The sequence below is a fragment of the Phyllobates terribilis genome, unplaced genomic scaffold, assembly GCF_046119375.1.
Source record: "Phyllobates terribilis strain yellow unplaced genomic scaffold, ASM4611937v1 Scaffold_9__5_contigs__length_417890890, whole genome shotgun sequence".
NCBI classification, from domain to species: Eukaryota; Metazoa; Chordata; class Amphibia; order Anura; family Dendrobatidae; genus Phyllobates; species Phyllobates terribilis.
Window position 1 is genome coordinate 196,203,955 of NW_027362769.1, and position 13,685 is coordinate 196,217,639.

Below are 13,685 nucleotides of genomic sequence, written 5' to 3' on the forward strand. Positions count from 1 at the left end.
CTCGCCTACAATACGCCAAACAGCACAGAGACAAGCCTCAAAACTTCTGGAACAAGGTAATTTGGAGTGATGAGACCAAAATTGAACTTTTTGGCCACAACCATAAATGTTACATTTGGAGAGAGGTCAACAAGGCCTATGATGAAAGGAACACCATTCCTACAGTAAAGCACGGAGGTGGATCGCTGATGTTTTGGGGATGTGTGAGCTACAAAGGCACAGGAAACTTGGTAGAAGTTGAAGGAAAGATGAATGCCGCACATTATCAGCAAATACTGGAGGCAAATTTGCACTCATCAGCCCGGAAGCTGCGCATGGGACGTACTAGGATGTTCCAACATGACTACGATCCAAAACACAAGGCCGAGTCGACCTGTCATTGGCTACAGCAGAGCAAAGTGAAGGTTCTGGAGTGGCCATCTCTGTCTCCTGACCTCAATATCATTGAGCCACTCTGGGGAGATCTCAAGCGCGCAGTTCATGCTACACAGCCCAGGAATTTACAGGAACTGGAGGCTTTTTGCCAAGAAGAATGGGCAGCTTTACCATCTGAGAAAATAAAGACCCTCATCCACAACTACCACAAAAGACTTCAAGCTGCCATTGATGTTAGAGGTGGCAATACCCGGGATTAAGAACTGGGGTATGGGAACTTTTGATCAGGGGTCATTTGGATGTTTTTGATTGTCATGAAGATCTAAAAAGAGAAAACACAGGAGTTTGATGATAAATGGCTTCACCCAACCAATAACCATGAGGGAAGAAAATGTGTTTTTGTTATCATTCATATTCTCTGAAACAAGGCCAAGAAAGGAAAAATTCTGCCGGGGTGTGTAAACTTTCGAGCACAACTGTATTTTTTAAAGGGCAGAAGCGAAAACAAAGAGATACTAAAACCACAATTGGCCATGACAGTATAGCGGAGCAGAGCGCTATAGTGAAGTCTGATCGCCTTCTGTAAGATACATGAGGAGCCGGTGAGGAGGACGCCGTGGGGTCAGGAGGGTGACCTCTGCCGATAACGTGCGGAGTACGAGGAGCAGCCGGAGAAGATGGATGACATCTGCTCCCGTCACCAGAGGTAAAGCGACTGCAGCGTTACTGCACAATGTGAACGCGACCTGATAAATGTAGAGCGCACAATCGTGCAGCAATAGTGTCCTGAGCGTAATAATCTGCCCCTCACATACCACACACAGACATGGAAATGGTATACGCTGCTGGCACAACACTAATAGCATGTACATAGATAATACAGACAAGGATATCAAGGCTTAAAAAGGTAACCTGTATAGACAGCCATGGTAGGACAGCCCACGCGTTTCGCCACTCAGAGCCATGGCTTCATCAGGGGCACATGTGTAGCAGAGCCAGGCCTGTTAGGTCACATATATACAAAACAGACTGGTGAGTTAATCGCCTGGATTCATACCGATCATGGGAGGCTGGTGTGAACGAGCCCTCATTGCCTCCAGACATTCAGTCTTTTTCATAGGAAAGGTGTACTGCACACGGACGTATTGGGAACGAGGTCTCCGGAGCGCCAAACCCAAACCGGACATCGTCTGTAACCAAATAAAGCCGAAATCACTGATTAGTGCCACCAACTAGCGACAGTGACGCATTGCTGGTTACAGGGCGTTCCCCGACATGATGGACGAAAGAGCGAAATCGGGAGGATCCAGCGGAAAAGAAAAGACCCAGGTGCAAAGCGGAGCCTGGAGGGGAGAATGCGTTTCACCAGAAGGAATGGAGCACAAAGTGTCTGCCGGGAATGGTGTCCGCCACCAAATGGAGACAGCAGCGGATCAAAGAAAAACCACCACCGAACAACAGCGCAGGCGCAATGCTAGTCTGATAGTGATCCCCCCAGCAAGCAGAATAGAGGGAGCACCGGAGGAGGATATTCCTCAGTGCACCGTGGATCGCAGAGCTCTTCCCAAAGGTGGTGACGCTCCACACTACAAAGTCACGGCACTGGACCATTATAGTATAATACAAAGGATATCATGGAGACAGCAGTGGATCAAAGAAAAACCACCGCCGAACAACAGCGCAGGCGCAATGCTAGTCTGATAGTGATCCCCCAGCAAGCAGAATAGAGCAACCACCGGAGGAGGATATTCCTGGGTGCACCGTGGATCGCAGAGCGCTTCCCAAAGGTGGTGACGCTCCACACTACAAAGTCACCGCACTGGGCCATTATAGTATAATACACAGGATATCAATGTGTATGATGAGGAAGTCTGCACCTGCACATATCTCTGCCCTCCAATGGGGAACTACATCTAGGGTCCGTCCTGGGTGGGATATTGTACGAGATAACAGATCCAGTCATCCACCTGAGCGATGAGAGCAGATCGCAGGGCTCACGTTCAGGGTAGTATATACATTAGTATACAGCCGATCCCTGGTTGTACAGCGCCCCGGTATCTGCAGCAGATATCTACAGAAATAGGTACAAAAAAACAAACACTTTTTTCTAAATCACAATGATAATGAAACTATGGAGAGGAGTCGTGGGCTGGAGCGGCTTCAGCGATATGTCTGTGGATTATTACGCTCAGGACACTACTGCTGCACGATCGTGCGCTCTGCATTTATCAGGTCGCGTTCACATTGTGCAGTAACGCTGCAGTCGCTTTATCTCCGGTGACGGGAGCAGATGTCATCCATCTTCTCCGGCTGCTCCTCGTACTCCGCACGTTATCGGCAGAGGTCACCCTCCTGACCCCACGGCATCTTCCTCACCGGCTCCTCATGTATCTTACAGACGGCAATCAGACTTCACTATAGCGCTCTGCTCCGCTATACTGTCATGGCCATTAATAAATACATTATATATATATATACACACACATCTATATGGGAGTCAGGTGATCCTCGTCCTTCTTCTTTTTGCTTTTTCTTCATTCACCACAAACTTCAGAAAACTTTCAGCAGAAAAGACAGATGAGTATACAAGAAACAAACCAGACAAGATGGCTGAAAGAACAGCCAAAAGGCCCAACATGGTGGCGATGACCAGAGGGACAAGAAGGCGAAACAAAAAGGAAATCTATTCAGATAAAACCGTGATGAGTATGACTGTAGAGTTGACCTGTACATGGGGTGATGGGTATGACTGTAGAGGTGACCTGTACATGGGGTGATGGGTATGACTGTAGAGGTGACCTGTACACGGGGTGATGGGTATGACTGTAGAGGTGACCTGTACACGGGGTGATGGGTATGACTGTAGAGGTGACCTGTACATGGGGTGATGGGTATGACTGTAGAGTTGACCTGTACACGGGGTGATGGGTATGACTGTAGAGGTGACCTGTACACGGGGTGATGGGTATGACTGTAGAGGTGACCTGTACACGGGGTGATGGGTATGACTGTAGAGGTGACCTGTACACGGGGTGATGGGTATGACTGTAGAGGTGACCTGTACACGGGGTGATGGGTATGACTGTAGAGGTGACCTGTACACGGGGTGATGGGTATGACTGTAGAGGTGACCTGTACACGGAGTAATGGGTATGACTGTAGAGGTGACCTGTACACGGGGTGATGGGTATGACTGTAGAGGTGACCTGTACACGGGGTGATGGGTATGACTGTAGAGTTGACCTGTACACGGGGTGATGGGTATGACTGTAGAGGTGACCTGTACACGGAGTGATGGGTATGACTGTAGAGGTGACCTGTACACGGGGTGATGGGTATGACTGTAGAGGTGACCTGTACACGGAGTGATGGGTATGACTGTAGAGGTGACCTGTATATGAGGTGATGGGTATGACTGTAGACGTAACCTGTACACGGGGTGATGGGTATGACTGTAGAGTTGACCTGTACACGGGGTGATGGGTATGACTGTAGAGGTGACCTGTACACGGAGTGATGGGTATGACTGTAGAGGTGACCTGTACACGGGGTGATGGGTATGACTGTAGAGGTGACCTGTATATGAGGTGATGGGTATGACTGTAGACGTAACCTGTACACGGGGTGATGGGTATGACTGTAGAGTTGACCTGTACACGGGGTGATGGGTATGACTGTAGAGGTGACCTGTACACGGGGTGATGGGTATGACTGTAGAGGTGACCTGTACACGGGGTGATGGGTATGACTGTAGAGGTGACCTGTATATGAGGTGATGGGTATGACTGTAGACGTAACCTGTACACGGGGTGATGGGTATGACTGTAGAGGTGACCTGTACACGGAGTGATGGGTATGACTGTAGAGGTGACCTGTACACGGGGTAATGGGTATGACTGTAGAGTTGACCTGTACACGGGGTAATGGGTATGACTGTAGAGGTGACCTGTACACGGGGTGATGGGTATGACTGTAGAGGTGACCTGTACACGGGGTGATGGGTATGACTGTAGAGTTGACCTGTACACGGGGTGATGGGTATGACTGTAGAGGTGACCTGTACACGGGGTGATGGGTATGACTGTAGAGGTGACCTGTACACGGGGTGATGGGTATGACTGTAGAGGTGACCTGTACACGGGGTGATGGGTATGACTGTAGAGGTGACCTGTACACGGGGTGATGGGTATGACTGTAGAGTTGACCTGTACACGGGGTGATGGGTATGACTGTAGAGGTGACCTGTACACGGGGTGATGGGTATGACTGTAGAGGTGACCTGTACACGGGGTGATGGGTATGACTGTAGAGGTGACCTGTACACGGGGTGATGGGTATGACTATAGAGGTGACCTGTACACGGAGTGATGGGTATGACTGTAGAGATGACCTGTATATGAGGTGATGGGTATGACTGTAGACGTGACCTGTACACGGGGTGATGGGTATGACTGTAGAGGTGACCTGTACACGGGGTGATGGGTATGACTGTAGAGGTGACCTGTACACGGAGTGATGGGTATGACTGTAGAGGTGACCTGTATATGAGGTGATGGGTATGACTGTAGAGTTGACCTGTACACGGGGTGATGGGTATGACTGTAGAGGTGACCTGTACACGGGGTGATGGGTATGAATGTAGAGTTGACCTGTATATGAGGTGATGGGTATGACTGTAGAGTTGACCTGTATATGAGGTGATGGGTATGACTGTAGAGTTGACCTGTTTATGAGGTGATGGGTATGACTGTAGAGGTGACCTGTACACGGGGTGATGGGTATGACTGTAGAGGTGACCTGTACACGGGGTGATGGGTATGACTGTAGAGGTGACCTGTACACGGGGTGATGGGTATGACTGTAGAGGTGACCTGTACACGGGGTGATGGGTATCACTGTGGAGGTGACCTGTACACGGGGTGATGGGTATGACTATAGAGGTGACCTGTACACGGGGTGATGGGTATGACTGTAGAGGTGACCTGTACATGGGGTGATGGGTATGACTGTAGAGTTGACCTGTACACGGGGTGATGGGTATGACTGTAGAGGTGACCTGTACACGGGGTGATGGGTATGACTGTAGAGGTGACCTGTACACGGGGTGATGGGTATGACTGTAGAGGTGACCTGTACACGGAGTGATGGGTATGACTGTAGAGGTGACCTGTATATGAGGTGATGGGTATGACTGTAGAGTTGACCTGTACACGGGGTGATGGGTATGACTGTAGAGGTGACCTGTACACGGGGTGATGGGTATGACTGTAGAGTTGACCTGTACACGGGGTGATGGGTATGACTGTAAAGGTGACCTGTATACGGAGTGATGGGTATGACTGTAGAGGTGACCTGTATACGGGGTGATGGGTATGACTGTAGAGGTGACCTGTATACGGGATGATGGGTATGACTGTAGAGGTGACCTGTACACGGAGTGATGGGTATGACTGTAAAGGTGACCTGTATACGGAGTGATGGGTATGACTGTAGAGGTGACCTGTATACGGGGTGATGGGTATGGCTGTAGAGATGACCTGTATACGGGGTGATGGGTATGACTGTAGAGGTGACCTGTACACGGGGTGATGGGTATGACTGTAGAGGTGACCTGTATCGTGGTGATGGGTATGACTGTAGAGGTGACCTGTATACGGGGTGATGGGTATGACTGTAGAGGTGACCTGTATACGGGGTGATGGGTATGACTGTAGAGGTGACCTGTATACGGAGTGATGGGTATGACTGTAGAGGTGACCTGTATACGGAGTGATGGGTATGACTGTAGAGGTGACCTGTATCGTGGTGATGGGTATGACTGTAGAGGTGACCTGTACACGGGGTGATGGGTATGACTGTAGAGGTGACCTGTATACGGGGTGATGGGTATGACTGTAGAGGTGACCTGTACACGGGGTGATGGGTATGACTGTAGAGGTGACCTGTACACGGGGTGATGGGTATGACTGTAGAGGTGACCTGCACACGGGGTGATGGGTATGACTGTAGAGGTGACCTGTACACGGGGTGATGGGTATGACTGTAGAGGTGACCTGTACACGGGGTGATGGGTATGACTGTAGAGGTGACCTGTACAAGCGGTGATGGGTATGACTGTAGAGGTGACCTGTACAAGCGGTGATGGGTATGACTGTAGAGGTGACCTGTATACGGGGTGATGGGTATGACTGTAGAGGTGACCTGTACACGGGGTGATGGGTATGACTGTAGAGGTGACCTGTACACGGGGTGATGGGTATGACTGTAGAGGTGACCTGTACACGCGGTGATGGGTATGACTGTAGAGGTGACCTGTACACGGGGTGATGGGTATGACTGTAGAGGTGACCTGTACACGGGGTGATGGGTATGACTGTAGAGGTGACCTGTACACGGGGTGATGGGTATGACTGTAGAGGTGACCTGTACACGGGGTGATGGGTATGACTGTAGAGGTGACCTGTACACGGAGTGATGGGTATGACTGTAGAGGTGACCTGTACACGCGGTGATGGGTATAACTGTAGAGGTGACCTGTATACGGGGTGATGGGTATCACTGTAGAGGTGACCTGTATACGGGGTGATGGGTATGACTGTAGAGGTGACCTGTACACGCGGTGATGGGTATAACTGTAGAGGTGACCTGTATACGGGGTGATGGGTATCACTGTAGAGGTGACCTGTACACGGGGTGATGGGTATGACTGTAGAGGTGACCTGTACACGCGGTGATGGGTATAACTGTAGAGGTGACCTGTATACGGGGTGATGGGTATCACTGTAGAGGTGACCTGTATACGGGGTGATGGGTATGACTATAGAGGTGACCTGTACACGGAGTGATGGGTATCACTGTAGAGGTGACCTGTATACGGGGTGATGGGTATGACTATAGAGGTGACCTGTACACGGAGTGATGGGTATCACTGTAGAGGTGACCTGTACACGGAGTGATGGGTATCACTGTAGAGGTGACCTGTATACTGGGTGATGGGTACGACTGTAGAGGTGACCTGTACACGGGGTGATGGGTATGACTGTAGAGGTGACCTGTATACGGGGTGATGGGTATGACTGTAGAGGTGACCTGTATACGGGGTGATGGGTATGACTGTAGAGGTGACCTGTACACGGAGTGATGGGTATCACTGTGGAGGTGACCTGTACACGGGGTGATGGGTATGACTATAGAGGTGACCTGTACACGGGGTGATGGGTATGACTGTAGAGGTGACCTGAACACGGGGTGATGGGTATGACTGTAGAGGTGACCTGTACACGGGGTGATCGGTATGACTGTAGAGGTGACCTGTACACGGGGTGATGGGTATGACTGTAGGGGTGACCTGTATACGGGGTGAAGGGTATGACTGTAGAGGTGACCTGTACACGGGGTGACAGGTATGACTGTAGAGGTGACCTGTACACGGGGTGACGGGTATGACTGTAGAGATGACCTGTACACGGAGTGATGGGTATGACTGTAGAGGTGACCTGTACACGGGGTGATGGGTATGACTGTAGAGGTGACCTGTATACGAGGTGATGGGTATGACTGTAGAGGTGACCTGTATACGGGGTGATGGGTATGACTGTAGAGGTGACCTGTACGCGAGGTGATGGATATGACTGTAGAGGTGACCTGTACACGCGGTGATGGGTATGACTGTAGAGGTGACCTGTATACAGGGTGATGGGTATCACTGTAGAGGTGACCTGTACACGGAGTGATGGGTATGACTGTAGAGGTGACCTGTACACGGGGTGTTGGGTATGACTGTAGAGGTGACCTGTACACGGAGTGATGGGTATGACTGTAGAGGTGACCTGTATATGAGGTGATGGGTATCACTGAAGAGGTGACCTGTACACGGAGTGATGGGTATGACTGTAGAGGTGACCTGTACACGGGGTGATGGGTATGGCTGTAGAGGTGACCTGTACACGGGATGATGGGTATGACTGTAGAGGTGACCTGTATACGGGGTGATGGGTATGACTGTAGAGGTGACCTGTACACGGGGTGATGGGTTTGACTGTAGAGGTGACCTGTACACGGGGTGATGGGTATGACTGTAGAGGTGACCTGTACACGGGGTGATGGGTATGACTGTAGAGGTGACCTGTACACGGGGTGATGGGTATGATTCTAGAGGTGACCTGTATACGGGGTGATGGGTATGGCTGTAGAGGTGACCTGTACACGGGGTGATGGGTATGACTGTAGAGGTGACCTGTATATGAGGAGATGGGTATGACTGTAGAGGTGACCTGTACACGGGGTGATGGGTATGACTGTAGAGGTGACCTGTATACGGGGTGATGGGTATGACTGTAGAGGTGACCTGTACATGGGGTGATGGGTATGACTCTATGGGTGACCTGTATACAGGGTGATGGGTATGACTGTAGAGGTGACCTGTATACGGGGTGATGGGTATGACTGTAGAGGTGACCTTTATACGGGGTGATGGGTATGACTGTAAAGGTGACCTGTACACGGGGTGATGGGTATGACTGTAGAGGTGACCTGTGCACGGGGTGATGGGTATGACTGTAGAGGAGACCTGTGCACGGGTGATGGGTATGACTGTAGAGGTGACCTGTACACGGGGTGATGGGTATGACTGTAGAGGTGACCTGTGCACGGGGTGATGGGTATGACTGTAGAGGTGACCTGTACATGGGGTGATGGGTATGACTGTAGAGGTGACCTGTACACGGGGTGATGGGTATGACTGTAGAGGTGACCTGTACACGGGGTGATGGGTATGACTGTAGAGGTGACCTGTACACGGGGTGATGGGTATGACTGTAGACGTGACCTTTACACGGGGTGATGGGTATGACTGTAGAGGTGACCTGTATACGGGGTGATGGGTATGACTGTAGAGGTGACCTGTACACGGGGTGATGGGTATGACTGTAGAGGTGACCTGTACACGGGGTGATGGGTATGACTGTAGAGGTGTCCTGTACACGGGGTGATGGGTATGACTGTAGAGGTGACCTGTACACGGGGTGATGGGTATGACTGTAGAGGTGACCTGTACACGGGGTGATGGGTATGACTGTAGAGGTGACCTGTACACGGGGTGATGGGTATGACTGTAGAGGTGACCTGTACACGGGGTGATGGGTATGACTGTAGAGGTGACCTTTACACGGGGTGATGGGTATGACTGTAGAGGTGACCTGTATACGGGGTGATGGGTATGACTGTAGAGGTGACCTGTATACGGGGTGATGGGTATGACTGTAGAGGTGACCTGTATACGGGGTGATGGGTTTCTCGGTACGTCCTCAGTCGGGGCCCTCAGTATAGGTAAGAGCTTGGTGTCTTCTCTTCCGCCTTCCTCCCTCCATCTTTCCCTCTATGGTGAGTCTACAATGCCCGAGCTTTTATTCATTGCCATGAAGAGTTGTGTTTTATGCGAGAGCCGGATCTTCACTTCTGCTTGTGCACCGGGGCCTTCATGCCGCAGACCGGGGGTGAGCCGCAATCTCATCCCACTACAGCCCCGTTGACACCATTGATTTGGGGTCCCTGTTTTCATTGTGGGGGTACCCAGGGTAACATAGGCCTTGCTCATTGTTGGTATTGTTTCAGTGTGTTCACCTCCGGGTTACTGAGCCGTCAGTGCCTTTCGTGTGGAGTTGTCAGCGACCAGTGCACTTACTTCAGTGCAAAGTTCAGTCCATTCAACCATTTCTTCCTGCTGCATTGTAAAGGTAAGACCCCAATTCTTCACAGAACGGCATCCCCCGGGAGTATATATTGTCCTTTACTCCTATAATGCATACTTAGAGTATACTCCAGAGTACTGAGGGTGCTGGGATGCCCGGAGGACATGATGGGAAATGCTTTACTGCGTTCACTCCCTGCATTGTGCATTGCTCACTATGTAGTTACTGTTTCTTCTGGACCATAGGACACCCCCAAAGTTCAGAAAAATCATATTTCCTCCTAATTAAAACTTTCCTCGCAGTGAAAAGTGGAAGGGTCAATATAACTAATTCTTGGTCTCCAGACCAATTCCTGATAAAAAGCAGGACTCGTCACCAAAAAAGACAGACCTCCATTCCAGCCTCCATTGTTCAATACCTTTCCATTTGGAGACCATGTGGGCAACTCTATGAAGAGGGTTCAGGAGGGAACATCTCACCGGTCCTGCTCCCGGGATTGTCAGCTATATACTTTATACTTATGGAGATCGATAGCGTGGGTCGGAGTGAAGACAAACACGATATATCTTATTAACAGGATGTATTATAGCAGGCAGGTATATATTATAGCAGGTGGGTATAGGCAATAAGCGATCAGTACACAGTCTCTGGAAACGGATGTGATGTCAGTACAAACCGATAGATGTCCCAGGTCCAGAGACGCACAGTCCACGAGATCCTGAGCCCGGACCAGGCTCCTTGCAGGGAGCAGGCTGAACTGCAGCTGGATGCAGAGCGGGTCTGTGCACACAGATTAAAGTCCGGATAAACGGCAGGCAGGTAACAGGTGGGGAATCCCAATGTAGAGAAGCAACAGGCACGATGCAAGTCCTTCAAGCTTGGCAGCAGGTAAGATACAAGATACACAAGCAAAGTATAGTTGGCCGGAGTCTCTTTATATATATAGCACACAGGAAGCAGGAGATATCAGACAGGAAACAAGATGGCCCCCGAGGCTGTCAACTCCATTTTGGATAAGGGCAGAACCAAACAGAACAAGTACATGCAGCTCCATCTTGGATAAGGGCAGCACAGGTACATGCGGCTCCATTTTGGATAAGGGCAAAAACCGGACAGAACAGATACATGATTCAGATCCTTACATTACTCCCCCCTTAAAGGGTGTCCTCCAGACAACCTTGGAGCCGGTTTGTTGGGGTATCTGCTGTGGAACAGTTCAATCAAACGAGTAGCGTGGATGTTCTCCCGAGGTTCCCAAGAATTCTCCTCCGATGGATAGCCTTGCCATTTCACCAGGTACTGGAGCCTTCCTCTATGAATCCGAGAATCGATGAACCCCTCCACGATGAATTCCTCTTGCCCATCAATAAGAACTGGATCGGGTGGAGCAGATATACGTCTGGGAAAAGGATTTGGTACTACCAGTTTGAGCAGAGAGACATGAAAAACAGGGTGTACTTTCAAGGATTTTGGCAACTTGAGTTGGCAGGCTACAGGGCTTACCAATTTGCCGATTTTGTATGGCCCAATATACTTCTGCCCCAATTTAGACGTTGGAGTTCTTAGTTTTAAGTTCTTTGTTGAAAGCCAAACCATGTCTCCTATCTTGTATGTTGGTGCTGGCTTGCGGAACCTATCTGCCGCCTTCTTATATCTTCTTGAGCTGTGGCCAGCGTTTCTTTTAAGACCTCTTGATTCTGTTGAAGAAGCGTAATCCGATCGGCTACTGCGGGTACGGATGTATCTATTGGAAACCGTGGAAGAATGCTGGGATGATACCCCTTGTTAGCAAAGAACGGAGACTGTTTGGTGGACGCACTCTGTGAATTATTATACGTGAATTCGGCCAACGGAAGTAAGTTTACCCAATCATCCTGCAAATGACACACGTAACAACGCAGATACTGCTCCAATGTCTGGTTTGTCCATTCCGTTTGGCCGTTAGACTGCGGATGAAAAGCAGATGACAGATTTACCTTAATGTCCAGAGCAGCACAAAAGCTTCGCCAAAATCTTGAAGTAAATTGGACCCCTCGATCTGATATCACTTCATCAGGAACTCCATGTAGGCGAAAAACCTAAGATCCGCTGTCTGTTTCGCTTTTGGTAAGCCAGTACAGGGAATGAAATGAGCAGCCTTGGTTAAGCGGTCAACTACTACTAGGATAGTTATACACAGAACGGCCTTCATCTTTTAGAGTCGTGGCGAGAAGACAGCTAGAAAATACATAGCTTCTAATGGCCACAAGCCTACTCAGTATTAAATATGAATACAACAGGAGAAACAGAGTTCATATAGGCATAAAAACAGTATAGCTTTATTAGATGCAAGATAATAAAAAGGCCACAACAGTGGCGACACCAAGTAAATCAGATTACAAAAATACAGTACATGGTAACATTTGTATAAAGTATATGTAGCAAAAGCCCCCCCAAAAAGAAAGAAGGGAGTGGTAAGCGGAGGGCATATGGAATACACCATAAGTAAAGGGTATCCGCACAAGTGTGCTGGTATGCATCAAGTGTCAAGAAAAAATTCCAAATACCGCTTACCAGTCACTAATATGGGAGGGCCAGCAGAAGAAAGGTGACAGGTAGACCAAGAACAGGGTGAACTTAGTGCACCAAGTGGCCAAAATGGAGCTCTCCCATATTAGTGACTGGTAAGCGGTATTTGGAATTTTTTCTTGACACTTGATGCATACCAGCACACTTGTGCGGATACCCTTTACTTATGGTGTATTCCATATGCCCTCCGCTTACCACTCCCTTCTTTCTTTTTGGGGGGGCTTTTGCTACATATACTTTATACAAATGTTACCATGTACTGTATTTTTGTAATCTGATTTACTTGGTGTCGCCACTGTTGTGGCCTTTTTATTATCTTGCATCTAATAAAGCTATACTGTTTTTATGCCTATATGAACTCTGTTTCTCCTGTTGTATTCATACTACTAGGATAGTGTTCTTTCCTTTTGACATAGGCAACTCTACAATAAAATCCATTGAAATATAGACCCCCAGGGATGGGATGGAATAGAAAGGGGCTGCAACAGTCCGGTAGGTGAGGAGCGAGGAACCTTTGATCTTGCACATACCTCACAAGATGAGACGTAATGCTGAACGTCTTTCCGATAAGTTGGCCACCAGAAGAAGCGAGACAAGAATTCCTGAGTCTTCTGAACTCCTCTATGACCAGCGATCTTAGAGTCATGCATTAATTTTAGCACCCTTAATGTAACCGTTTCCGGAATATACAGGCGTTGTCCCTGGAACCAAAGTCTATTTTTCAAGGTTAGATTTACCTGGCTGGACGGTTGAATCAGGAACGGGTCTGCAGCGTACGCCTCCCTGATAGCCGTTAATAGATCTTGATTGTGTAACAGACCTATAAAGTTGTCTTCCGAGAGTATGGTTCTTGGAGGTGCAGCCGGGTTTATATCAACCGAATGAATTCTGGATAATGCATCTGCTTTCCCATTACGAGAACCCGGCCTGTAGGAGATAACAAAATCAAACTGATTAAGAAAAAGATTCCACCGAGCCTGTCTGGGTTTTAGACACCTTGCCGACCTCATGAATTCATGGTTACGATGGTCCATAAGTACGACAATTTGTTGG

At 49.1% G+C, this 13,685-nt stretch overlaps 1 protein-coding gene across 1 annotated transcript in view; it reads left to right on the forward strand.

Moving 5' to 3' along the window:
- DPP10 (dipeptidyl peptidase like 10) overlaps positions 1 to 13,685 on the forward strand; it is a 685,122-nt gene that overhangs the window by 212,110 nt on the left and 459,327 nt on the right. Inside the window, exon 12 of the mRNA XM_073646140.1 lies at positions 9,988 to 10,109. Within this exon, the coding sequence (XP_073502241.1) occupies positions 9,988 to 10,109 (122 nt within the window). The remainder of the gene's footprint in view (positions 1 to 9,987; positions 10,110 to 13,685) is intronic.